This window comes from Indicator indicator, chromosome 2 (genome assembly GCF_027791375.1).
Source record: "Indicator indicator isolate 239-I01 chromosome 2, UM_Iind_1.1, whole genome shotgun sequence".
Classification (NCBI taxonomy): Eukaryota; Metazoa; Chordata; class Aves; order Piciformes; family Indicatoridae; genus Indicator; species Indicator indicator.
The window spans coordinates 42,453,872-42,466,364 of NC_072011.1; the positions used below are offsets into that span (position 1 = coordinate 42,453,872).

The following is a 12,493-nucleotide window of genomic DNA, read 5'->3' on the forward strand; positions in this document are numbered from 1 at the left end:
GCTTGCTCTGTGACAGCATCTTGCATACTCTTGTGTATGTCAGAGCACACATGCAGAAGACAAGCTTGCACAAACCTAAAAGCTGAATTAGTTTTGTTGTGCTTACTCATTACCAACAGTTACTGTTCCTGATGTTCACACAGATAAAGATTTGAAAAAGCCATCCAACACATTAACGTGCTTTTAAGACTTCTCCCTCCCATAATCCTACTACAACTGCTTGTAATCTATGTAACTTTTCATACCGATGGAATAGCTGATTAAAGGCAAATATATAAGCAATATTTTTTAGAGACAGGAAACAGAATCATGCTCCCTATCAATCAGCTCCTTTGCAGCCTGTAGACTAACACAATATTTATAGTGCTTCTGTCTTACAATCCCTTGGGTGTGATTTCATGGCCCATGAGTAAAAACTTCACACTTACGGTGACTGCCCTTCTATTACTGTCGATAACATCTAATTGACATGTCAAACCTCCAAGGAATGCAGTAAATTGAAGCAGTCTCTAAGAACCCTAAAATTGTAAAAAAAAAGTAAATCGGCATGTGCCTCCTCCTAACAGCGATACAAGCATGCTGAGGTTTGCTAATGGAAGGGAAGAAAACTGTAACCCTCTTACCACACTGAATTATCTATTAACCTCAAGGTTACAGAACAGAGCCTTGTGACCTCAGACTGAGGCTTGCCTATAAAAAAAATCTGAACCTGCATCCATGACTGCAGCAATTTTAGACATAAGACCAAAGTGACCTAAACCAGATAAAAATAGCAAATACTTTTGCTTCCACTACCCTGTTATAGAACATTTAAAAATGTATGTCCCCTCCCAATAGTTTCTGATACAATAAATTATAGTATGTAATTTGTAACTGTGTACCCTTATAAACAAAATGCTGGGTAAAATTCACAAATACAATTTTAAAAACAGACGAAACTTTACTCATGATGAACAGCACAAAAAGTCAGGCAAAACCTGTTTAAGTAGCAACCAAGGTAACAGGGAAAAGGCAGAATAACTTTAGAAGGATTAAGTGTTTGAAATCCATCAAGAAAGAAATTATTTACTTGGATGTAAGAAAAATAATGCAATAAAATTAGGTAGTAGGATGTTCAGCACAGGTACTGAGAAAAAGACTTTTTATTGTGGGAACTCAGCGTGATAGAAAAGCAAAGAGCAGAAGAAATCATCATCTCCTCAAATACATGAAACAAGATGACTGAGTATTTTTCTAAAAAAACATACCACATACCACACAGTGCAGAAATTCCCAAAGGATGAACCTAAAGATATAATAATTCTTCCATTTTGTGATAATCATGGATATAATCTGCCCTGGTAGAAAACATTACTGTGAATAAATCAGTGTCTTAATACTACATGTACCTCAACACAATATTTGCAACACTGAAGACTGTTTTGGATACCATAAGCAAATGTATATTTTTCAGAATTCGAATGAAATTAGATCCTGAATATCAAAGCTCTCATTAGGGCAAACGTCAAGACTCTATATGTTAGTATCTGACTGGCCTCCTGACTATATAAGATGTCAACAGTTGCTATATTTAACAGCTTTGCATGTAAGAAGGACCTACAGACAAAACTGTAACTTACTATCCAGCCAATGAACGTTTGGGCATGTCCTTTTCATTGGGTTTATGAATTTCAAAGTAAACAAACTGCAAAACAATGGCTCAAGTATCTGGCATTCATTTCTTATCTCAGAGAGACAAATGGACCAGTTTCACAGGAGACATCTATAATTTCGATAACCTTTTTGTAGTAATATTTATTTATAAAGGTGCTTAGAGCCCATGAGTATGTTGTGTGCCTGCATGCATGTGGGTATTCGCATGCATGGACAGACTTTTGCAGAAGAGAAAATATTTAGGACTCAGTGAAAGCAATCCAGTGTTCTGCCACAGGATCCTTCCATAATACAAAAGCAGTAATCCACACTGTGGAGACCTTTATCCAGGAGCTGCAAATTGGTTCCTGTACTGATTGGGGAAAAAACCTTCTGCTTAACTGGATCAAGAGAGAAGTAGTATTCTCCTCCTAGCAAGAAAATTATCATTTGTCTTACACTGAGCAGAGATGACAACAGTTGGTGAAAATGATGGACTTCTCCAGACTTGCTTCATGTTGTAGACCAAATTGGGACCCAAATGTGTTGGGGCTTTGGTTTTCTTTGCTGTTTGTTTTTTTGTTTGGTTGTTTTGTTTTCCGCAGGGGTGGGGAGAGGGAGCCTGTATGAGCAACCAGTCACAGAAGGAGGATGACAGAATTTACAAGTACCTGGGAGGGGCAAGATACTCTGAGGCAGAGCTGAACGATAAAGTTAAAAGAGGAATAAACCTACTGAGAGCAAGTTTTCTTATACAGTCAAATTGTTTCTCCAAGGCAAACAATAGAAGGTTAAACAGGTCGTTTACTTAAAGTGAAGCTGACCACGGTGTTTGTATCAAGACTGAGCAACAGCCAAGATTCTGACTACAATTTATAAGACAAAATTAATGCTATCTCAAAGCACAATTTAATTCTGGCAAGGCATTTTCTTTAAGGCTTCAAAGATCATTTCACATTATCTTCAAATTTAACCAGCATCCCTAAAGTAGGGTTACGTACGGATAAAATATGCAATGTGTATCTTGTCATCATACTGATCTTCTTTAATATTAAAAAGTGATTACAGAACAATCAAGTAAAATATAGCAATGCAGTCATGCTATAATTCTCAAGGAATACAGACATTTCTTGTACCTCTACACTGTAAGGAACACTTACACCACTATGTTGCTGCAGAAATGGGCTGCTCATATACCCATCTCAGCGTCTCAAAATTGTAAATTCTTCAATCTCAAGAAGCATTTCCTTATAATTATTTTATTTTCAGATTTTCTTTTCAGCGCCCTTCAACATTTCAAAAGGCACAAAGCTTTCACCTTTCTCTAACCCCCACAGTGTTTATTGAACCTGATTGCCTTTTCAACTTGGCAGACGTGACAAATTAAGTCAAGAATAAAGGGTACAAATCGGAAAGGCCAAAGTTTTATGATTAATGTGAGCAGGAAGAATATGTAGATCAGGTCTTGAAGCTTCAGTATCCAGGAGTATCTAAAATACAACTTAAATAGATTTAAAAAGTCTGAATATCAGAAACTTATTTGGGGGTTGATAAAACAATTAAGCAGCCTCTCCCCCTCCTTCAGTACTGTCTTTTTCCCTCTTCAAACCAAAATAAAAACACATGTACTAAAACACCCTCCTTTACCTAGCACTTACAGCACAAGCAGTGATTATATGTGAAGAGTTGAGAACTAAGCTTATACTTAAAATGTAATCTCTGAAATAAGAATTATTTGCAAGTTTGCTGTTTATTACAGAAGCCTTTAAAAGTCATCTGGCAAGAATCAAACAAGTAAAACCCTGGGAGGTTTAATTTCTACTGAAATGTCAATATAACAATTAATAAGAATTATAAAAATTACAGATAACAATAATTATTGAAAGGAAATGAACGTTTGTTTGGTTTTTATTGTACCTATGAGACAGGTACTTGGTACATCCTTAACTATTACTATTTCTTTTGAAGAAAATTCCAAACCAGTAAGTTCTCACAAATAAATTCAAACTGAATTTATAACCTTGAAAAGTCAATATAAGGTTCCTGATATTTACCCAAGAGAAGAAGAAAACCAGGGCTTATTGTAAAACATGATCAACAGAATAGCATAAATAAAGTAAGGCATACTCTTTTCTTCAGAATTTATATTACTGTGTGATATATTAAAAAAAAAAGAACATCATCAATTACCAGCTAAAGTGAACAGGAATTTGGTAAGATGGGAATGAAGTTGCCCATTCCTAAAAACACTGCTGGTTTGGAGAACTGTTTAGGATATCATTTTTGTGGACTAAGGGTTTTAAGTCCTCTCCCTGCTTATTGCCAGACAAGAACAAAGCTTCATCAGCAGAGCCTGGCCCTTCACAGCTTTGTTTTTATAAAGCTATTGGTGTACATTAATGATACACTTTGGGATAGTCATTATCTCAAGTTTTCTTTCCCCTCCCTTAACAAAATGTATTTTTTTCCAGATGATATATTACAAATTAATAAAACATGCCACTGTTTATTATTTGTTAGCTCAACAATTTTTACATGTTTCCAAAGAGACATTTAAGTTTTCAATGGCATGGAAGAAAAATCCAATACCTAATACAAATACTGATACTATGGCTATGATTTTGTATTGTTTATTTTCTAATAATCCAAACTGATGTCAGAGTTACTGTGCTGTTTTCTTCACTCTCCTCACAATAATGTGCATTCAGAAGAGCTTGAGAACATGCCAGTCACAAGGCAAGTGGAGCAAAGAAAAACCTCAGTGCATGCTGCACACGCAGAGCTGCAGTAAGCATATGGCACAACATTCTGTTCAAGGCTTGTTCAAAGGACCTATCCAAGCATTTTTGTGGTGGAAAAGCAACCACAAGGGACGAAAGGTAGATGTGTGTATGGAGGGGGGGTAAGACAAATTAACATCTTGCAAACCTTGTGATCCTGAATCCCTACTAAGAAACATAGCTTAAAATAAATTAGATCTCTTTTCAAGTGAACTAGACTCAGTTAAAATGAAAGCTAACAAATGAAATGTTTAGATACAGAGTTTTCACACTTCTGAGAGGCTCCTAATGCTCTGAAATAGAATACAACTCTGGTTTCTCTCTGTGAATTCTTAATTCTTTGTGCTTAGTAAGGCAGGTCTGTGAAACTGAAGCTTCTTTCTTCTTTTGCTTTGTTAGAATCGTTCAAAATGTGAGCATATAAACACAAAGGAAAACATGTTCTTCAATGACTATCATTCAGGGTTTTTAAGCTCAATAACTACACAAAATGACCCTTTGTATCTGTCTGACCTGCTCCAGCAGGCATTACCAGCAGCATAATGAACAAGATTAATGAGAATCTTCAGTTTATTTTTGTGGTGTGAGATTTGAAATTGAGCTTAACAATGTTCCAATTTCCCAGACAACTTACTTGAGCATATTTCATCTTAGTATGGTATGAATATGGCTACAGTGAATTCATCAGCTCTTGAGGGTGTGCTTGGATTTCACACACAGAGTTGCTTCATAGAAAATAGAGTGAACCATGGTCAAAACATCCTCTGTTTGACAGAAGAGGTATGTAATGGTTTGAATCAGGACAAAATGGGTCAAATTGAACCAGTGGGTTAACCTATTTTCCCAACACAGAAGTGAGGGAAAAGTAACACACAAAAAACTTGGGACTGAGACAGAAAAAAAAAGTGAGATAAGAATAGAGTTTACTGATCAAAATCAGATAAACACAGTACAAAACACATAATTACTTCAGCCTACTTGCAGAAAAAGCACGGCACAAAGCAGCAGCAAGCAGAAGCAAGTGAGCCCAAAGCCCAAGCCAGCAAACTACTCTCCCATCCCTCCTTGCCCTGCTGCCATCCCACTAAAAAAAAAACAAAAAAAAACAAAAAAAAACAAAAAAAAAAAAAAACACCAAAAAAAACAAACAAACAAAAAAAACCCCAAAAAAACCCCAAAAAACCACCCAAGAATCTGGAAACCAGAAGCAGCAACCAAAACCAGGAAACCTCCCATGCTACAATCTGAACTTCAAGCCCTGTAATACTTAGCTCCAGTCCACGCTATCACTTTTTGAAGCTGGCATGACTGCAGCATCGTATGAATAACAGCAGCATGCTCAACTCAATCCATGACAAGGTGCAAGAACAGTTTGCTGTGAAATTAACAACGTAAAATAGGATGAAGTGTGGTCAAAACAACGCTGCAGGTACAAGAGCAGTTCCTTATATGCTGTTCCAACCCATCACTTGGGAGCTCAGGCTTGAGACAACATTAAGGTTTACACAAAAATTAGGAAAAAGGTTGTTTTCTCATTCTAGGTATGACAGGGCAGTAGACATGCAACACCGATGGGAAGCAACAGAAAAACGAATGCAAGCATACAGGCAAGTTGGAAAAGCAAGAAGGCTGAAAAATGTTCAGGATGTTTTATTACAAGGGAAAATAGTCCTATGGAAATGGTTAAGGAGAAGAATGATGCATGACAACAGATGTGATGAAGTTCTAGAGATCACAGAGTGAAGAGGAGAAGCTAAAAGAGAATAGGAGGGAAATGCTGCTACACTGGGGCTAAGCATAAGCAACTATAACTAGGTTTACATAACATTCCACATGTGGTTACAAGGAAAGGTATTCACCCACTTCACATATTATCTCTACAGCCAAAGAAATAATCACATCATGAAAGAGACTAGCTTGGTCCTGCAAAGTATGTCCAGAAAAAAATTGAGTTTGCCACTAACACAGTGTGAAGCAGAAATACATCCTCACTTGAAATTGTTTTACAACATGGAAAACTCTCTTCTGTACCTCTGAAAAGTGGTTTAGAACTGTTAAGTGCATGACCTAGATCTCCCTAGGTGATCTTCACCTGGGACATTATCAAAGGAAATACAGCAGTGCCTGAAAATGCATATACAATAGAAATATGAAACACTGAACAAGAGCAGTAAATCTCAATGTTGGAAATTATTCTGGAAAAAAATCACAAGACAGTTAATAAATTTTCGTAATTAATCTTGCATCTACATCCCAAAGGGCTTCTCATGTAGAAGTACTAATTACATTCATATAAAAACTACAGGAAAAAAAAAAAAACAAATGACGGGAACTGAGAATTTAGGATCTGAAATAGCTATTATATAATAAAAAAGATAATAAGTAAAGGAAATGTGAGATTAAGTTTGAAAGTTTGTAAACATTTATCATAACAGCAGTATGCTATGAATAACAAACAATGAGTCTAGTGAGACGAGGGATGAAGGGGTGGGGAAGCTGTATTCCAATGTTATAATAAACCTTCTGAAAATAAAGTCATGCCCTCCACAAGAAAATTGCAAAACTGTCCCCAACCAGCCATATGGGTGGTTTACACCAACTCCCTTAGAACTGCCCATCAATAAACAAAATTGTCTCTGAAATTCTGTCAGAGTATTAGGTCCTTTGTTGCTACGTGGGAATTGAATATGGCATGCCTACTGCCAGTGGATTAGGTTCATTTCACAGTAACTACACAACAGAACCTGAAAGGATAATACCCAGTTGATAAGCGTTGTGCTAGCCTGTTCGTTATTTGTCTTTGTGGGGCTTATTTTAGCATCAGTGTCATTAACTCTGAGGTCTGACTCTTACTGGCCTTTAGTATCTTCTGTTTTTCATTATACTTTCAGACTCTTTTTCAGCAAATTCTTCTAACAAGTGCAAGTCTCTGTTGTTCAACACTGACACACTCAAGCCCACTTATCATAAATATTTTAAAAATCAGAAAGGAACACTACTGTTTTTCATTACTGTCCTACTGTGTAGAGAAAAAGAGCTTAATGTGGAAAAGGAAAAAAAATAGACTCCATAGAGCATTTGAAAACTCACAGTTATACAACCAGGATGCATTAATTGGCTCTCACTTTGAGAAGGTATGCAAGCATCCCCTGTCAAGATACTAGACATCTTAGGTTTTGTCTTCAGCCTTTTAAAAGTGGGAGGAGCTTACAAGAAACCTGCCAGTCCCTGGATTTGAGCATTAAATTATTAATTTACAGAAAATACTACATTAAAAACGTCATTAGAACAACCCAAAGCCACAAAAAGGGAAGTTTGTGCTTCAGTAGCCTGCCAAATACTAATATAAACTATTTAAATAGAATTTTATTTTCTTTCTCATTGTTTTGCTTGCCACTTATTAATCATCAAAGATATTTACTGAGGTCTGCTTGTTGCCTTTATGGTTCATCCTACCCCGTGTGCCAGAGAATCAGCAAAATGATTTGGAGACCTCACACTTGTGAGACAGCACACTAATAACTTCCACAAAGAAAGTGAACAGAAGGTATTACTAGCAAAGTAAATTTTCTGTCTCTTCAAGTGGAAGTCCTTGTGAAATTCCCCTGAGTTTTAACTCCATCCACTTCCATTTGCTCCTAAAGCATATCCTGCACAGGAAAATGAGTGAATGTTTTTTTCAGGAGTCTACAACAGTTATCTTAAACAGAGAACTAATACCAGAAAGGATTTCAAAAACTCATCAACCACCTAGACTGCACTCAAATCTCTAAAATTTATAATAGAAACAGATGTAATTTGAAATATAATTTTTTGGAAAGAATTTTAATTTGAGCCGCAGAGAAATGTATAATGACTCTTAGTAGCCTGTTGCTCTGAGAGATAGTTGTAGACAAATACAGGCAATCATAGTCCCATGCAAAGACACATAAACTTAAGTGATGGCAATTTTTATACCAGTGGAGGATTAGTCCTTTTAGGGCCAGAATGTCTAAGTATTCATAAAAATAATAAATTAAGATTTGGCTAAGATAAAAAGCAGTTGCAAAAGGTTACCCACTAGTAAAAGATTTGTTTCATTTCTCCCGGGTGAGAGGGGTGCAGCAAAATAGAGCAGGAAGAGATAAGGATACTGTTGCCTTCACCCCATTACACTGTAGCCTGGTTAACGCAAACTGGTGAACCCTGGGATCTCTGCCTTTTTAAGAAGCCTGTTTTTTTTCTATGGAAGGGTCCTGTTCAAAAGCAGAGTGGTCACTGCATGTAAGTCAGGTACTCTGCTTTTGAACAGACACAGTCAAGCTTAGGCAGCTGTTTGATCACTTAAGGTTTGGTCCCTACCTTAGCTCTCTCTGTCCCTTTGCAGTGACAAAGGCGTTCGATTAAGCAAACTCTTTACCAAGCTCTCTTTCCTCTCCTACCATGTTTCTCAAGGTAGAAGTGATTTGACACCAAGGCCACCATAAACACATGAACTTTAGAGAAACACACTTTAACTTTCAGTGATCACAAAACCAAGAGCACAGTAGGCAGACTGTTTCTAAGAATGAACAATCAAACTAGTTATTGGAAGGTCCAGTACTGATGTTGCTCTTTGGAATTTGATTCTGGTTTGAAAGTCTACATATTCAGCCACACTAGAAGTTGCTACCTCCTAAAGTCATATTTACAAGGGTCTAGAATTAGTGATCCATACATTACTTAATGATCATTCTTTTCACAGTCAAAAAGTCACCTATGTAAGCACTGAATAAAAGGATTTAAAAAAAAATTCCTGTTCTCTGTGCAAATAAGTGGAAAAAATTAAACTCACTTGCAGGCAATTTTTGTCCGATCAGCTACCATAGTCCACTGCTGCTGATTTGTTGAAACCTCAATGTAGTAGCTGTAGCTCCGATCATCACAGTCCCAAAGTAGCAACCTAAATACAAAGAAGTTGTTGAATGATAAGTAAAATAAACAAAATCTGAGTGTTTCTAACTGTTCTAAGGCCAGTAATAGGCTTACAATAATTCTATTAACATACATCTATTACATTATTCCAATTAGTTGAGACTTATTTGAAAGTCAATGAATTAACTAATTTACTTGGCATGTGGCATTGCTTGCTTTAAACCCAAATCAAACATCTATTTGGACAGAGCAGTTTATAAGGAGAAAGAAAAAAAAAGATTAACTGTGTTCTCTCTCCCCCTATATTTTTTTTTAGACAGAACAAAAATATTAAAAAATACCACAAACAAACAACCACAACAACAACAAAAAAACCCCAGCAAGTAGGGAAGTGGGTGCTTCCAGTCCTGGTTCACCATTTATATGAGGAAAAAGGCAATGGATTGTTGACAAAACTGCTAAAAAGACAGAAGAAAAAAGAAGAAAATAAAGGCCTCAAGGACTCATTCCATACTCATTCTAAGAAACATGCAGGTCCTCAGGAAGGACACTAAGTGATGTATTGAAAAGCCTTCAATTTCAATAATTGTCTCTCAGAGAGGAATATTAAAAGCATCAGGGATGTGATTTATCTTAACTAGGTAAGTCTCAAAAAAACCCATCTGGCAAATATATCTTCTCTATTTCTTCTCCTTACAGGGGGATTACTTCCCTGTTGTAAGAGGTACTTAAATATAATTCCTCAATTTCAAAGGATATGAATTAAAGCAAAACCAGGAACCCTGATTCTCCTCTCCTCCTCAGTGGATGAGACTGAGATCCATGTACTTACAGACATCCAGCACAGAACGCCTTCTTCAGCAATAAAAAAAAAGAAAAAAAAAAGAGAAAAAAAATTCTATCTAGTGTATTTCTGAACCAGTATGGAGCATCTTTTTTTTTCCAATGAAGCATTCACAAACAGCAAGAAGTTATTTACACAGACTGGCCAGAACAGAGGCAGACTCTTCTGAAATTTATTGTTTAGAAACAGTTAAATGTTGTCCGTATTTTGAATCATAAACGTCTTTTTTATTACATTTTACGTAAAACTCTTGTCTGATGTCACTCCACTGATTAGCAGAGTACAGTTTAGAAAACCTGACTGCTGTTCTTACTGTTTTCATATAAACTTAATGGCAGATGAGGTATCAAAATTCAAAAAATCTTTTCTATTTGAATTAGAGGTGACTGAATGCAAACCCACTTGTGTACACTTGTGGCCAATGGCATCCTGGCATGTGGTTAGTAGGTCAAGAGAGTTTCTCCTCCCCCTCTACTCTGCCCTGGTGATGCTGCATTTGGAATACTGTGTCCAGTTCTGGGCCCCTCAGTTCCAGAACGAGGGGGAACTGCTTGAAAGAGTTCAGCTCAGAACCACAACGATGATAAGGGAGTGGAACATCTCCCTTATGAGGAAAGACTGAGGGAGGTGGGTCTCTTCAGCTTGGAAAAGAGGAGACTGAAGGGTGACCTCATTTATGGTTATAAATACATGAAGGATGAGTGTCAGAGGACAGAGCCTATCCAATGATGGGACAAGGGGCAATGCATGCAAGCTGGAGCACAGGAGGTTCCATGTAAACATAAGGAAAAAGTTTGTCACTGTGAGGGTGACAGAACACTGGAACAAGCTGTCTAGAGAGGTTGTGCAGTCTCCTTCTCTGGAGACATTCAAAACCCCCCTGGATGTGCTCCTGTATGATCTACTCTAGGTGATCCTGATCTGGCAGGGAGGTTGGACTAGATGATCTTTTGAGGTCCCTTCCAACCCCTAATATTCTGTGATTGTGTGCGATTCTGTGATTTTTACCATTCTCTGAAATAATGCTCTATTGTCAACCTACCCAGAGCTTTTGAATTGTAATATTTCAACTGGAACAATCGACATTATGACTGTCATGGGAAATTACATTTTGATTGCTTTTTTTGTTTGTTTATTAAAGCTCTTATTCTCTGAACTCTTGAAGTCAAGATACAAATGGAAAACAAATACTCTACTGCAATATATTGGCTATTACTAACTGCTATCTCCTGATCCTCAGCTTCTTGACAAAGTTAATGCTTCCTAGGATTACTGCTTAGATCTATTTGTTGCAGAAAAAAAATGAACCTGCTAGAATCGAAGCACAGCTAGCTATCCAAAATAGCTGTAACTGAAACGATGACCTAAATGATAATAACTACAGTCATATGCATCAAGAAAAGCAAAAGCCAGGTAATGCAGGCAAAAGCCCAGGTACCCTGGGTTCTTTCTCCAGCTGTGAGGAAGAACTTCCACAGTTCTACATTTTCAAAAGTGCAATAGGTAAGGATAACCCACACTACAGACTTTCAAGTTGTCTCTAATTGCCATTCAGAAGAGTGGCTCAAGTTTTATATTATTAACTCCTATCTTTTCAGTGGAGAAGGTCTTTCTTGCATTCAGCTGCAACCTTTTATGGGACAAATACACCTACAAAAATTATTGCTTACTTTTAACATTTTAAAACCCAGTACTGTTAGAGAAGGAAAATGACCTAGCAAGTTGCTGAAAACAGAATCCTGAACAGAGAGTGATGCTGCCCCAACCATAAGCTAGACTGTCTTTGGAATTTGGTTATTAAGGACATGTGTGTCTGTATTTTTGCTGTTACCTTCTTCACAAAACAAGCTAGTCTACCTCTTTTTTTTTTTTTTTCCCCCAGTTTTTGGAATCCCCACATCCGAAGTTAAATTTGGCCTACTGGACAACCAGATTTAAAATAAAGTCCTAGATGCTCTCAACTGAATCCAGCTCATTAGTACTATAAAAAAGAAGAAGGTATCAAAAATAGCTTTAAGAAGCTAAAATGAAACACTTTGAACAGAAGCCCTTTAGTACATATTAATACTCCCTATTTGCAAATTTAAAAACTCAGAGATGACTTAGTAAAACAATAAAAATAGTTGCCTGTGGCATGATGAAAATTTAACCCCTACCCTATTGCAAAACAAAATCACTCAACTCCAACTCGTCTCTCCCTGCTTTATCTGATCCTCCCCATTCTGCTTTTCTATACTTTCAGGGTCCCCAAATATTGATGAGACTGAATGAAGAATATTTCTGGTAAAAAAAAAAAATTAATTGGTTACTAGTAATAATCACCAGGTCTTGAATTGATATAACA

The 12,493-nt window shown here is 36.8% G+C and overlaps 1 protein-coding gene across 1 annotated transcript in view; it reads right to left on the reverse strand.

Annotated features, from left to right (window-relative positions):
• Positions 1 to 12,493, reverse strand: part of BTBD9 (BTB domain containing 9) — a 109,306-nt gene that overhangs the window by 12,475 nt on the left and 84,338 nt on the right. Inside the window, exon 8 of the mRNA XM_054396403.1 lies at positions 9,226 to 9,333. Coding sequence (XP_054252378.1) covers positions 9,226 to 9,333 — 108 coding nt within the window. The remainder of the gene's footprint in view (positions 1 to 9,225; positions 9,334 to 12,493) is intronic.